The sequence below is a fragment of the Sinocyclocheilus rhinocerous genome, unplaced genomic scaffold (assembly GCF_001515625.1).
Source record: "Sinocyclocheilus rhinocerous isolate Xijiao unplaced genomic scaffold, SAMN03320098_v1.1 scaffold683, whole genome shotgun sequence".
Classification (NCBI taxonomy): domain Eukaryota; kingdom Metazoa; phylum Chordata; class Actinopteri; order Cypriniformes; family Cyprinidae; genus Sinocyclocheilus; species Sinocyclocheilus rhinocerous.
This window is the reverse complement of record NW_015642819.1, coordinates 486,646-502,191: the sequence shown is the minus strand read 5'-3', so window position 1 is coordinate 502,191 and position 15,546 is coordinate 486,646. Positions and strand designations below refer to the sequence as shown.

At 37.8% G+C, this 15,546-nt stretch overlaps 1 protein-coding gene across 1 annotated transcript in view; it reads right to left on the bottom strand.

Moving 5' to 3' along the window:
* Positions 1-15,546, bottom strand: part of LOC107756592 (ryanodine receptor 3-like) — a 102,580-nt gene that overhangs the window by 59,705 nt on the left and 27,329 nt on the right. Inside the window, exons 16-35 of the mRNA XM_016573767.1 lie at positions 13,819-13,914; positions 13,395-13,513; positions 12,293-12,426; positions 11,672-11,913; positions 11,353-11,545; positions 10,732-10,948; positions 8,280-8,384; positions 6,832-6,935; positions 6,420-6,503; positions 6,124-6,283; positions 5,821-5,965; positions 5,324-5,529; positions 4,853-5,027; positions 4,447-4,655; positions 4,126-4,353; positions 3,832-3,992; positions 3,504-3,663; positions 2,374-2,460; positions 2,062-2,288; positions 1,074-1,893 (exon numbers count right to left, since the gene is read on the bottom strand). Of these exons, the coding sequence (XP_016429253.1) occupies positions 1,074-1,893; positions 2,062-2,288; positions 2,374-2,460; positions 3,504-3,663; positions 3,832-3,992; positions 4,126-4,353; positions 4,447-4,655; positions 4,853-5,027; positions 5,324-5,529; positions 5,821-5,965; positions 6,124-6,283; positions 6,420-6,503; positions 6,832-6,935; positions 8,280-8,384; positions 10,732-10,948; positions 11,353-11,545; positions 11,672-11,913; positions 12,293-12,426; positions 13,395-13,513; positions 13,819-13,914 (3,872 nt within the window). The remainder of the gene's footprint in view (positions 1-1,073; positions 1,894-2,061; positions 2,289-2,373; positions 2,461-3,503; positions 3,664-3,831; positions 3,993-4,125; positions 4,354-4,446; positions 4,656-4,852; positions 5,028-5,323; positions 5,530-5,820; positions 5,966-6,123; positions 6,284-6,419; positions 6,504-6,831; positions 6,936-8,279; positions 8,385-10,731; positions 10,949-11,352; positions 11,546-11,671; positions 11,914-12,292; positions 12,427-13,394; positions 13,514-13,818; positions 13,915-15,546) is intronic.

The window sequence follows — 15,546 nt, the reverse complement described above, 5'->3', positions numbered from 1 at the left end:
GCTTTATTTCCTTATCACTTCTCGCGTGTGTTTTGTTGTGAAATGTAGTTTGCGGACCAGACAGAGCTGTCGGCGATTCTTCCTATTGTGAAGTCATGCAATGTGAAACCCCCTGTTGCCGATCCATCGTGCAATGTGAACACAGCAGCAACTGAATGCTACCCCAGATAGTCACGCAGTGTGAAAACAACGGCGATCTGACGAGTTTGAAAATCGTGCAGTGTGAACTCGGCATAAGACAACTGGCAGATTAATCATTATTTTGTGATTTATAATATATACTGCACTTAAACATTGTGCATGTCCAAACAAATATGGTGAAATTTATAAGGTAAATTTAATCCATTATCATGAAATTACTGTAATAACGAGATTCTGACTTGTAAAAAGTCTTCACATTCTTGTAGAACTCATAATTACAACTTGTAAACTCCGACTTGTACCACCTGACTGCTGTGTCGTCATGCGGAAACTCAAAATGGCAGCAGCTTCTGCAGTAAAATATTACTTTTTATTTCTGTTTAATAAGTCCAATAAATGACTACTGTTAAAGTCTTAATAATGACAAGTTTAATATGAAAGTAGTTAGCGTAGAGCTAGCGTAGAGCTGGAACTAATCTGCAAAATAAGTTAAATGAACTTTAAAAATTTATTAATAAAACATTTGCACAACATTTTGTCTATTGATTATTTAATTACACCGATTAATTTTGGCATTAATAGTGTTGCCATAGAAATGCATTATTCCAGTACTGAGGATGTGAACAGCTCCTAGCAGAACATTCGGGTTCAGGTCATATGGTAATTACGACATCATCATACTTTTTATTTCCTACTTTAAAAAAAAAAAAACGTTTTTAATGAGTTATTAATTAGATAAATAATTAAATAATTAATAAATTAAATTTATGTCTAAAGTTACCAGCAAGTCAAGAGCAAGCATACTCTAATCACTGAAGAACTTGTAAACAACTTTTTTCAGATTATAGGCTTAACCACAATATGGACCTAATTTGTAAAATAATATGAATGCAAATGACAGATTATAATGAACAAGATAACAAGTTACTCACCTGCCGTTTGACCGATTCAGGCAAACTTTTCTCCAGTAGACCTTTGGGAGGCTGCTTGGCCTCTTTACTCTCTTCCTCTCCAGCCTCCACAGCCTTCTCTTCATTACTGGTGGCCTCCTCTTTCTCGGCTCCCTGTTCTGCCACTGCTGTCTGTTCCTCCTCCTCCTTACTGTCCCCAAACACACTGGGGTCAATGAGAAGCAGGATGGTCCTCACCTCCTCACTGGTCAGCGCCCCCATTATCAGCAGGGTGCCAATCAGCTTGAGAATCGGCACAAACTGATACTCAACGCTTCCGCCCACAGGATCTCGAATGTGGGCGCCTCCGCCCTGAACGGCTTCCGTAAGCATGCTGATGGCTTTCTCCTTCAGGATATCCAGAGGGATCTGTGGGCTGAAGAGAGGCTGCTCGCGCTTGGGGGTAATGAAACACGGAGGGGTGAAGTTGAAACGAGGGGCAAGTGAAGTGCTCAAGCCTACGCCAGGAAGAGAGTGGCGCTTAGAGTCATCAGGGAAGAGGCGGATGCTCCTCGTCTCGTCCGTTACTGGGATTATAAACTCATTGTTCATCATGAGATGGGCCTCTTTGGCCGTCTCCAGGTGAATGCTGATGAGGACACCATAAAAGCCTTCACGCAGTTGACCAGACAGGTACTGGTTATCAATGGTGTATAAGAGCTGCGATTGGTCAAAATGGCTACAGAGGACGTGTGCAACGCGGGTGTTGCCCAGGGCGCATAGGGCGCAGAAGAGTTTTAAAGTGTGATAGTGGAACTGCCGTAGATCTTCATTTTCTGATAGTTCCATGATGTCGATACACCTATGGTGTGGCAAACAGGAAGTAGTTTAAGATCTTCATTCAAGCCAGCTGGCACTGGAGCCAAATGAGCACTTAAGGGGTTTTATTTCAATGAAAGGTCACATTCCCAGGATCACGAAGTTGCCAGTCATTGCATGTGGAAAACAGAGTGTATGAGTAATGCATCACCTGTTCTCCTCTGGGATATGAACAGCCATCATCTGCAAGGGCTCTAGACACAGCACCACCCAGCCATGCCTTTCACTCACGCGGGCAGTCTCCACAGACAGGAAGGTGTTGGGCATTCTGCTCCACAGCACAGACACAAGTGTCTGCGCATCCAGCCGAGGAGGACACTGGGGCTCTGGGTTTCTTTGTAAACTCTTAAAGATGGCCGAAGACAGGGGCATTGCATCCTGCGTGAGGATTGATGCAGATCATGTCAGTGAATTATAATGTGTGAAATGGAGGTACTTGAAAACATTAATTGTATAGACTTACTGGGATTTTTGGAAACTCAAACTGGAAGAGGTTGGGACTCGTGGGTTGAACAAACACAGCAGGGAAGAGCTTAGTGTTAGGCTTAACCTAAGAGAAGGCAGAAGAAAGCATATGAAGTCTATTCTAAAAAAGTTTACTTGCTCTACTTGGACAAGCAAGTGTTGCACGCTACTTAGGATTAATGTAAATCCAGACTGCTCAGACATGATACAGCCTTTTAAATATTTGCTATTATGAGTCTGATTCAAAATCAGAGCCTTAGGCAAACTAAGACTAGAAAAGCACAGAGCTTCATTAAAGCTACATTGTGCTAGCCATTATTAGCTCTGTAGAAAGTCTCACTGTCAACCCAAAGTTGGGAATTACTTTCCAGATGTTTTCCTTTTCATTGAAATAAAGCCCCTTAAAATTTAGCCAACTTTTAAAAAGAAAATTAGATTGGAATTTACTAAAAATGCAGCAAGTGATGGCATATTGGCATTGAATATGCATGCATCCCTACTATACTATATTACTGAATTACTACACTATACTATACTACTATCCATACAATGTGAAAAGAGTAGTATGTATGTCCAAAATCAAAGTATTCACAAAACAGCAGGCAAAAATTACCCAGATGACCTTCGAGCGAGATTTTGAAGTGCCCAGTGGACACACTTCACTATCCCATGAGGCCACAGGAGATGAGTTATGAATGGTAGGTCACATGGTAATGACAACATGACGACTGTAGTACATCCAGATAACATTCATATTAAACACATTCATACTATAGAGAACATACTTTTTTAATGGTTGCAAAGTACTTATTCAAACTTAGAACCTACTCAAAGAGAATGCATTTTGGATGAAGCCATTTTGTCACCGATATACTAAAAAGCATATCTGTATTTTCACATTATATGTATATATTATCATTTGTTGGTTATCACTTATTTTATTATTTCTTAAGAGCATTAATAGTCAAATTAAAAATCCTGAAATCCTGTTAATCGAATTGTAGTAAGCTTTGCATTATGATATGGTACTAACGGGCTAAGCCTGTATTTAAGTCTAGCAATGGATGTGATTTACGTCTAGCAATGTCGTTGTGTCCTGTTTTGTAAAAGGTTAGGAGTTGAGATTACCTGGTATGCAGTAGGCAGATCTCTGCCATTGGCAGTGAATGAAACCAGGCCTGAGGCCAGGTCTATGGAGCAGCCAATCTCCAGATCAGTGTTACTACGGCCTGTGGAGCCGCTGACAACATCACCAGCACAGACCATGTAACAATTACTCCTCCTCACACTGAATTAACAGAGATGACAAAAAGACAACAACTAGATTCAATCAGGAGAAATTTCCAATATGTCTGGGATCTATGTTGGAGTACTGTGAAAATAGCTGTGTGAAAACAACAGTAGTCTGAAATATTGGGGTTTCTTTTGGAAGTGTGAACCAGTGTTTTGAACTGACCTCTCGTGAACACGTCCCTGCTCATCTCCCAGCGTTACAGTGACAGTGCGAACTGTGCTGAGGCTGAAGTATTTGCTGTAGTAGTGGTAGTCTGGTGTCACCCAGCCCACCCAAACGGACGATGGATCTTGTCCAGCAAACACTCTCACAGAGTAGAAGTGCTTAAGCACAAGTACATCAAAAGTCAAATGAGTACAACAATAAGCTTCTTATATTGTTCTCAAAGTTTAAGTAAACACTGGTTAGCATTTACAAAGTGAGAAGTGTTAAGAGTTAGTTGCTTCTTTATTTTACCTTTGTAATGCTGCCATAATCAGTCTTGCCTCCATCATCCTTCTTGGCTCTTTGGTCCTCAGCGATCACCTCATTGATATCAGTTGTCTTCCGAGGGCCAGAGTGGAACTCAACAGGCATGCTTAGACGACAACAGACCATGTCATCATTGCTGGTCTGGGTCCCATATGTCTTGTGTGTTACCTTTAGACATGGAGGTGTGTCCACAGTCCCATCTATTCTAGTGACCTAAATAAAAAAAAGATGCAGTTTACAGAATCCATCCCAGTATTTTTCAAGAAAGTAAAAGGAGATACAGTAATTCACAACCTCTATATGTACCTCAATATGGGGATGGTCCTCTGGTACATTAACAAACGTAGGCAGGCGTTTGCTGAACCACATGGTGACCTCTCGATTCATGTTGACAGCAAAGGGTTCAAAGCCCTCCTGAAGGCCACACATAGTGTAGTACTTAAAAGTACTAGCGGCTTTTCCTAAATTCATGCGGCCAATTTGGGAAAGACCCAGGCTGCACACTGGGATGAATCCTATAGTGACAAAGGTCAGTGTGTATCAATTTGTTCAAAGCATGTCTTAAAAATTTTGGACTGAAATTTGATGAACATTTACTTCAATAAAAAAAATTAATGTCTTGTTCCTTTACTTTCATTCTGATAATATGTGATTTTCCTATATATAATATATTACAGATGCTTTGTGTTTATGATGATAATTGTCTGTTTACCATCTTCAGTTTCAAAGTCGGCAAAGCAGAGCTCAGAGCCCTTGTTGGTGATTAAGATCTCTCCATTCAGGGTGAATATCATGGATTTGTCCTCCATGTTGATCATGCAGCCCACCACATCTCCTTTATTCCACGTCCTCCCAAAGAAATGACTGCCCATATGAACCCGGCGGCCCTGGGAGCAATTTTTATATTAGAACAAATCCATTTAAATCATGTATCATCATTTATAGACTAAAACAATATTAGCAAACATTATTAGGTAAACTTGCTATAGAATGCAAGAGCTTACTGTATTTAGATTAATCAGAATATACTTCTATTTTGTTCTATTATATTTACTTCTATTATGTTCTATTATGTTAAATGTGTTTGAGTCCAGACTGACATGTTTTGAACTCCACTGTTTGTACCTTGTACCAGCATAAAACAAAAACAAAACAGACCAATGTGACAATATCAGATAATCACCCTGTAGCCATCAAAGATGAAGGACTGGTCATCTAGTCCCAGTTCTTTATCAGGTCTGCATCCGGGCCGTGCCCAGCCCACCTGCATGTCACCTCCAGTGAGCGCCTCAAACTCAAAATACCACTTCCCTGTCTTCACAGCGTAGATCTTCTCCACACGGAAGAGACGGATGGATTCGATGCCTTCCTTCTCTACTGTGTGAGCAGCTACAGAATGGAAAAATGGGTGAAATTTTAGGAAAGGGAAAATTATGAACAATTGTATATATATACATCTTGATATGCCTCACCTGTGAGGTGGATGGATTATCTTGGCAAAGGAGAAGTGCTCACTAACACAGATTTAGACAGAATTGTGAACAATATTTGAGAGAAATAGGCCTTTTGTGTACATAGAAAAAGTCTTAGATCTTTGAGTTCAGCTCATGAAAAATGGGGGCAAAAACAAAAGTGTTGCGTTTATAATTTTGTTCAGTATATATAAACATTAAAACTCACTCTCTTGATCAGGTGGGTCTATGAAATATCCATATCCAACCAGAGTACGAATGGCCTCTCGAAGACTGTCTCTGTTTGATTTCTTAGTGCGTTCGTCTAATAAAGCATATGGCACCAGACGTGGATTCCGACGGTTTTTCAAATCCTTCGAATAAAATGCAGAAGAGATGATGTTACACAACTTTATGGAAAAATAAAGATGTTCATTTAACACTATCATTCCTTACAGGTTTGTCAATGCACTTCAGGGAAACAGACAAATCCAATGTCATCTCTAATGAATAATGAACAGGACATTGTTACCTGCTGAATACCATAGGTCCATCCTTGTTTTATGCGATCTTTGGCCCAAACATTATGAGCATTTTCAGCCAGTTTATCAACCAGAACCTCTTGACCAGGTGTCAGTTTTACATCAGAGAGGTCCAGTGGTGTAGGTTTATAACCATTTGCCATCATGTAGCTTTAATAAGGAGGATATAAATGAGAAAAGGCCAAACATTTCACAGTATTAAAACTTGTCAATCAAACTTCATTTAGTCAGATAGTTAAAATATAAATATTTTTGTTTCAGTGTTCAATATGTGTGCTGGTTTTACTTCTTGGGGAGTTTCATTTTTTTCAGGTCGTCTTCAGCATTCATATTGACTTGTGCGACATGGCATCCCAAAGCAAGTAGGGTCCTGAAAGAGAATAAATTTCAGACAACTGAGCAAATGATCAGCAAAACAACATGGGCAATACTTTATGAAAGATGCGAATCGAAGTGTCAAGTAATGCATTACAATATTTATCAAAAGAAATGAATCTGTTCAACACCTCATTATGCTAGTTATTGCATTTTGATCTAAATACTGCTGAGTCTAGAGAGTCTAATGGAATTAACGGAAATTAATTTTGCAGCCAAAGCTTATCGATATTTACTGGCATACATTTAATTACCATAAGCATTTTAATAATAATGGCCTTATCTACAGCCTTTTATACGCAAGTCATTGCGGTAATACTCACTTCAAAGTTTCAGTTGACATTTGCAGGTTATAATTCTTTTCTGTTTCTGGCAGTTTAGAGAAGTCAAAAAGACAAGGGTGCTGTCTCTTGTTGTCATCTCGGACCTGAAAAATATTTTAAAATGACCTGTAAATCAAAATGCAACAAAATGCAATGTATTCTACATTTATAAAAGTAAAAACATTCACAGAGAAGTAATATTTAATATTTGCCTATTATTCTGTACTTCTGCTAGGAGACGGATTTCAACTTCTTACACTAGCTGATGTTTAATATACACTACCGTTCAAAAGTTTGAGGACAGTAATATATATATTTTTTAATTAATACTTTTATTCAGCAATGATGCATTAAATTGATCAAAATTGACAGTAAAGACATTTATAATGTTTTCTAAAAGATTTATATTTCAAATAAATGCTGTTCTTTTGAACGTTCTAATCATCAAAGAATTGTGAAAAATTGTAGAATTGTGAAAGAATTGTTTCCAAAATAATATTAAGCAGCACAACTGCTTTCAATATTGGTAATAATAAGAAATGTTTCTTGAGCAGCAAATCAGCATATACGAATGCTTATGTATGAGAATAAGAATGCAATTTTTCCTTTAACTAGTGTTTCTAACTAGTGTTTTCTACGAGTGAAATAAATAATCAGTGCAGAGATGGGGATGAATCAGAAAGAACAGAGATACGATTTAAGTCAGACTAAACTAATACCACTCTTTAATTCATGACCTGTAAAGCTCTTTAGATTGATGTGATGCGAGAGAGAATGCTAAAGCGTTTAGGATTGAATAATGGTGGCAGAATAAAAGTGGCATTTTGCTTGCCAAGCTCCTCTTGTCCTGTAACCCCACATGCTCACAACAATGCCACCTCGAGCCAGCTAAGTCTTATTAAAATCTGGTTAATCAGAGACCAGCTGGGTCTCTGAAATATTTGTTCTTAATAAATGCTAAGATCCGGCCTCAGAAGCAATGGCAGCACTCTACCATAATTTATTTTTCTGGCAAGGTCTTGGACAGCATGCTGCTCATTAAGATAGTCTTAACTACTGTGATACTGCAAAGCTCTGTCATCAGAGTGCTTTTCCATTGTGCTCTGCAATTTCTGGAGTTACTCTCCTGCAGCGATCAGTGAAAGGCATAAACTGGATCAAAATAGTTTCCTTTTGCCCTTACTATCTGAAAATGGGATCTGTATCCCCATCTGCTGTGTTGCTACTTGGGATGCTTAAATATTAATTTAAGCTGCAGCCAAAGACTCTCAATTCAGGTTGACATTTTCAATGATCCTCCTCTGAGTTCCTCCAGTAGTTAAAGTCACACAGCAGAAATGATCCTGATATCAGTGATTGTGTCATACAGAGATGATTTTGCTTCTGCAGAGAAATTCTGATCATGCTGTTTAGTATTTTTTATAGTGTCCACTTAAATGTTTTCCTACCTTGCCATACATCCAGCCAAGCTCTATTTTGTTCATGCCCCAGAGCTCATGGATGTTCTCAGCTAACTTGTCCCGCACATTTTCAAGATGCGGAGGCAGGACAATCTGAGTCACATGACAACAAAATAAGAACAATAAATGCTAAGCCTCATATGTCACTAAACATTTGAACAGCATAAATCAAATAACTGTAAAATAATTATTAAAAATTGTAAACAATATAGGCCTGGGCGATAAAACGGTATCGATATTTATCGACGGTACACCTTCTTCGATAACGATAGAAAAAATTTTCAATATAGTGCACGATATAGGCATGTGCTCTGAGTGACGCAGACAGCACACACAAACATGAACACATGCTGAATTGAGTGCTGTGCCTGCCTGTGATGAGGAGATTGTGAATAAAAAAAAATTAATATAAGTCGAATTTAAAATAAACAATGGCATTTGAATGCAAAAATAGTACAATCGAATGTTAGGTGTACGTCAGGGAGCGTCATCAGTGGCGCGCGAGATGGGGTGATGATAATGTAAGTGACGTTGTGTTTTGATGTAAGTGACATTTTAATGTTTTGTTAGTCTAGCCCAGTGTTTCCCAACCTTTTTTTAGTCGCGGCACCCTTTGGAAATTTTAACAAACTTGTGGCACCCTACAAAATAAATTTTGTCACAATATTTGAATTTCTAACTTCGATATGATAATTTGAAAAGTATAGATATTCGGTACAACAGGGAAGAACTGCAGAATATAATGTCATACAGATATTTTTAATAGTATTAAAAAATTTTGTCCATCAATGGTGGCAATCAGTAGGCTAATTTCTAATGAAGAGACCAATTTATATGACAGATTTTAATGTAGGCTTTTATACATATGTAAACATTATGTAATTACCATTATAACTAGCTATCTCACAAATTTTTGCTCACTCAGTGTTTTTTTAATTTTACAGTGGGGTAATTTTGGTGCAGTAGCACGAGATAGCTTGATTTCAAACTTTGAATTGAATAAAAAATGACAAGAAAGCAGTCAGTAATAAAATAAGAACAAAGGTTAAAACCGAAACCAAGCCATTCACACAGAACGCATATTCAGCGCATTTTCTAGACGGACAAATATGACTGCTGCACTCGCGTCTCACCATGCAAAGTTTAAACAGTTTAAACTTTTAGAAAACACGTCACGAATTTGTGGAGTTTTATCCCTTTTCACTGCGTCTCATATGTTTTTACAGGCAATCTGTGTGATGGGCGATTCGGCTCTTTGTATTAAGCAATGCATAAATACATGATGCTGTTCTGTACATAATTGTTTATGCAATTTACGAAATTATATTTGATTTATATGAGATAATTTATACGTAATGCACGTTTTTTATAGACGGTTATTTCTTGCGTTGACAATTTAATGCGCTGGCTAATTTAATTGAATTTAATGCGTTGCATTATTTTGCTCATTGCGCCCTCCTGTGGCCTCGGGAGACAATTAGACCTATACAATAAAGACCTATTTAATCTGCATATAAAACATTAGAAATGAAATATTTGTTTCATTTTTATTTTGTGTTTGACTGTTAAAACAACAAAAAAATCATTTTTTAGACGGACAAATATGACTGCTCTCACGTCTCACAAGAGAGATGTATAGAAAGCCATGCAAAGTTAAAACCGTTTAAACTTTTAGAAAACACGTCACGAAAGTTTTATTCCTTTTCACTGTGTCTCTTATGTTTTTACATGCAATGTAATTTACGAAATTATATTTGATTTACATGAGTTAATTTAGTACGTAATGCACGTTTTTTATAGACAGTTATTTCCTTGCGTTGACAATTTAATGCGCTGCATTATTTTGCTCACTGAAGTTAATTTAATGTGCTGCATTATTTTGCTCATTGAGCCCTCCTGTGGCCTCGGGAAACAAGCCAAAAGTTTCCTTAAGACCTATTTAATCTGCATATAAAACATTAGAAATTATATATTTGTTTAATTTTTATTTTGTGTTTGACTGTTAAAACAAAAAATATTTGTTGTTTGTCTCAATAAATTGGGTTGAACTTGGTTATAAAAAATGTCAATAATTATCGATACCGAATGATATGAAACATTATATCGTTGATACATTTTTTAGCTATATCGCCCAGCCCTAAAACAATATAAGAATTATTTTGTAATATTTCATTGTAAAATAAAAACAAGCATTTAATAATAGTAGTAATAATAATAACAAGAATTATTATTATTATATTGCTAAATAATTTTTTTAAACGACATAAGAATTAATACTTTTCGCTATAAAATAATAATTATTATTGTAGTAGTAGTAGTAATTTTTATAGTAAAGCTTTGATTAATCTTGGATTAATTGTGCTGCCCTGGCAGAACTTGAGAACAGGTAGAAAAGAGTGTAAAAACATGGTGAATTACTCAGTTACTGATAATATCTCACCTGGCTGGTGTCAACAGGAACAGGAATGAAGGAAGCCTGGGACAGGAAATCTGTGGTGCCCAGCAGATCTCTCACTCCCTCCAGGTCTCTTTTATACTCCTTCACAGGCTCCACACGCATCTTTTCTTTGGGAAGCAGGGCTTCATAACATGGTGCATAGCCTGCTGGAGGCAGGAACTTAAAGTCTCCATGGCGACCACCCAACAAGAAACGGACCCTTGAGGAGAAAAAAAAACACAAAGAAGGCATTTAAAATCATGATCAATTACTTGATTAATCCTAATAGCAACACTGGGTTGTCCAAAAAATGTCTTGGTGCTACTTAATTTGTTTGAAGTTGGTTGAGAAGTCAAGTGAGTAATGGCCTGTCTCTGTTGATTGAACATAAATTGCTTTAGGGCGGATTCAGCGCAAAAGAAGAAAGGGTTCATTTGTCACACAGCACAACTCCTGTACAATCATTGCAGAAGTGCTACGCTCAGAGTAAAAATTGTAGAATAACATGCTGAACGATTGCTACAGGATTTTGTCCTCATTAATATTAAAATGCATGTAACCATATTCCTTCTTGCTATTTAAACTCTTCATCAGTGTAGGGTACTTTATATTAGAGAAACTCACTTGACCCCTGCAGAGAAACTGATGACGGGAAAGAAGAAGCCATCTATGTTGAAGTCTTCAAACATGCCTTGAACAGGCTGACCGTTAATTCGGAAAGACATGCAAGGGGCTCCGAGATCAAGACAACAGCTCACAACATCATCTGAATTCAGCAAGTGCTGGTTAATAGAGGCCACGGCCCGTGGGATTCGCCCTATCAGATGTGGACAGAAATTATTCAGATGAAATCATGTTCATATTTGCGTTTTTCATAATGTCGTATTAGATTAGACAGTGAGGAACATGGGTACATTCTAGTTGATAACAGCCTTAAATGTACCTGACCACAGATGAAGCCCATCAAAACCATAGGAGTAAAGATCGTCACCCACACCATTTCCTCCCCAGCCCTCTCCACCCCCAGGATAGGGGGCGTAGCCTTTGGTGGTGGCCCAGCCAACACGAAGGTGGGTGGGCTCATTGGTCACATAGTGGTCTACTTGATCGATGATCAGCTCAAAGTACCATTTCTTATACTGTGCCGAGCCCTCACTCATGCCCAGGAAGATGTTGGATCTCATACTGTAAACAAACACAGAGATCAAGTTGGAGTGTATTTTTAGTGAAAAACAAACACTCTGATTAAGAAAACTGTGTGTGTATTGGTATATATGGTTTATGAGGACACAAATATGTATAATGACATGGGTACTATACAACGTAAACATGGTTTATGAGGACACTTCCTGTGTCCCCGTAAAACAAAAGGCTTAAAAAACATACAAAACGGTGTTTTATGAAATTCAAAAATTGCCAGTAGTTTTCTGTAAGGGGTAGGTTTAGGTGTAGTGTTGGTGTAGGGCGATAGAAAATACAGTTTGTACAGTATAAAAACCATTACGCCTATGGAGAGTCCCCATAAACCACAAATGCAAGTGTGTGTGTGTTTTGGTTTGTCTACCTTTGGACATCATTGACCAGTCGTGTCTGGAGCAGTAGGTCTCTCCTGGGAAGCAGGTGGTCACAGATGAAATTCTGATTGGCTCTCACAGCCACACCATTGCAGACACACAGGGAACAGAGAACATCTAGAATCTGCAAGGGAGTACAGGAGACACTTTAACAATGCTGTTATTGCTTTAAACTCATTTTATACTGCACATTTTCCCTACACACAAATTATAGTCTTATGCCTGCATATTCTCAAGTGCATACTTGAGAGTGTTTGCTAGCCTAACATGCTGTGCAGCTCCTAGAATGTATTTACGAGTTTACATGACCCACATTTTATAAGACAGAGGAATTCTCAAGTCAAGTAGCAAGTGTCTACACCAGCAGACACCTGCCCCTTGTTAAAATGTCTGAATTTTTGCACCACTAAAACTAGGGTGACCATAATATGTCCTCTTTTTCCCAGACATGTCCTGGCCGGGATTTCAAAATTGCCTAAAATGTCCAGGAAAAAGAGGACGAATGGTCACCCTACCTAAAATCCTTTGAGCAAATTTTTGATCATATGAACTTACACTACCTTTGAGGTCAGGAAAATTAAATTTATCAAAAGGTAAAGACATTTAAAATGTTACAAAAAATTCAGTTTCTATAATGATTTCTGAAGGATCTTGTGACAATGAAGATTGGAGTAATGGCTGCTGACAATTCAGCTTAAAATGTAAAATATATTAAAATAGAAAACAGTTTTACTGTATTTTTGATATAAAATAAATGCAGCCTTGTGAGCATAAGAGACTTTTTTCAAAAACATTAAAAGTCTTACCAACCGTCGAGTTTTGAACGGTAGTCTATATCTCCCCATAATACAGAAATATACACTAAATGGAAGGTATACAGTATATGAGGGTTTATATATGGAACTGGTAAAAATTGCGTTTTCAGCTCTTCATATAATATTTATAGTATTCATTGCAGCAGGTATAAGTTTCCGTTTTAAGGCTTTGGATGGTCAGCAACATCCTTTATATTCCATACTCATCTTTGTTTGTGTTTGTGTGTGTGTGTGTCTGTGTTTGTGTGTGTGTGTTGTAGAAAAGGCAAATGCTGACCTTGTGGTTGCGTCCATGCTTGTACAGCAGAGAAATAATGGATTTGATGTGGGCCTTCTGGATGATGTTCAGAGATTCTGGACTCTCGATTAGGATACAATGAAGCACCTCTAAAATGCCTGTATAGAATTGCTTTATTAATATTGCATTGCAATAAACACACGGGGTGATAAAGGCATTATATAATCAGAGAGCAGAGAGTTGTTTAAGCAAATTACTATAGATTTTTTTATGAAAATTGTATACATGCTGCTATGAATCTGTAATACTGCTGTGATACAGAGCTTCAGCTAAAATCACTGATCTGTGCAGTTGCTGATGGTTGATCGCTCAGTTTATGTCTACGTAAGACAGACTGTTTGATGTAACACCTCTATAATCAGTGCTCATGTATGTGTCCGATTTGACATATAGTGGTATTTACCTGATGAGGACTCCAGCCGCTCTAGCTTGCTGACTAGCCAATCCAGCTTGCGAGAGAACTGTGTGCAGTTGGTCCTGTTGCCTCGAATCAGAGTGGCTAATGGACAAAAATCAATGGCAATAAGCTCAATGTTACACCGTTATTCTAACATACCTCACACTAACACCTGCAAATCCCTTTCACTATCCTTCACACAAGGTTTCCAACCTAAATGGTAAAATTATTAAATGGATGCACCTCCGGTGTGAGTAAAATACTAAATGGGAGTAATCTTAAACTAGACTATATTTCCCAGAGAGCAATCAATCTAACTCAAGCCCAGAGCTAACAGCACTTTGTGGAGAGATTGTCTAGGCAGTTTTGAAGCCCTGAAAAGAGCTGTTTCCTGAGGCAGCAAATGCATCCATACGGAGATGTTAAAAACTGGCTGTTGTCGCCAGCATAATGTATCATGCTACTGTTGCCAGACAGACTCAGCACGGCACATCTCGAGGATGACCTCAACGACTCTGAACGAGCAAAATTCAGAACGAGCCTCGATGGGGGCTCTGATAAATGCCGAGCCAGTCAAGGTGAACCGAGGAGAGCGTTCAAGCTCACTGGATCCTTGTGATGTTACAATTTCAAGCAAAATTCAATCGCTAAATAGATAGTGTTCTGTAAAGTCCAAAGACTTTCCATAGCCCCAAAGCCAATGTTTTTGAATGGGTCTGTGGTTAACACAAGCTCAAGATATTTTCATATTTTATTCTACAATATAAAATTGATCAGAAATACCCCACTCGTGATTTTGAAAGTTTTTACATCTCTTGAAAAAGGCGAGTGCTACTAACTGGCTAAATGGGACTACAGGGGAACATTAAACATCATCACGTCAAACAGGAAGACTCATCTACACTTTTACAGCCTCGTTGTGTTTATAATCATGCTCTCGCAAACTATTCTAACAAAAAAAAATTCCAGCCTCTAAATTTTAAAATAGTGTTGTCCCAAACTTAGTGGCAGTGATGTTAAAATAATGCACCCGTGGTGTAGTTTGTTTATAGGCTAACTTTAGCATTTTACTTTTTGTATTTAGGCTTTAAAGTTCAAGCGTTCATTTGTGAAGATTATCTTGATGACCACAATGTGTAATAAATATAAGCTTTTGCTGCTCACAGAGCTTATTTTCTGCAATAATCCAAAAGCCAATGAAAAAATCATATTGGCTTTTGATCGAGGGAACCAGGATGATGCCAACTTTTGTGTTGGCCTACAAAAATATGTAGCCTCTGCAGCACTCTATAAATAGAAGTAGTATTAAAATTATTAGTTATTAAAATAATTGAAACAGTAGCAGAAATGAAAAGGTCTTCATATAAGATTTGAAGTTCGAGTCAAGTCTGAAGTCTTTAAGCTGGAGTCAGAGTCAAGTCTGGAATCTTTAATCATGAGTCTGAGTCGAGTCTGGAGTCATTTCATTAATCGTTGCAAATAAATTCTCATCCTTAAAAATCTGATTTACCAGGTTGCATTTTAAAGACAAATATGTTCCAGGGATACTACTAGGATTCTAGCTCAACTTGTCTTCTTCTACCTGTATACATAGAGTCAATCCAAGATACAAAAATACATAAATACAGGTAAAATTATTCATTTAAGAAGGCCCGTTCGTATTCAGATATCATCTGTAACACCATGATGTAGCCACTCAATGCTAATTAATCTAATTCTAGATCTAATTAATCA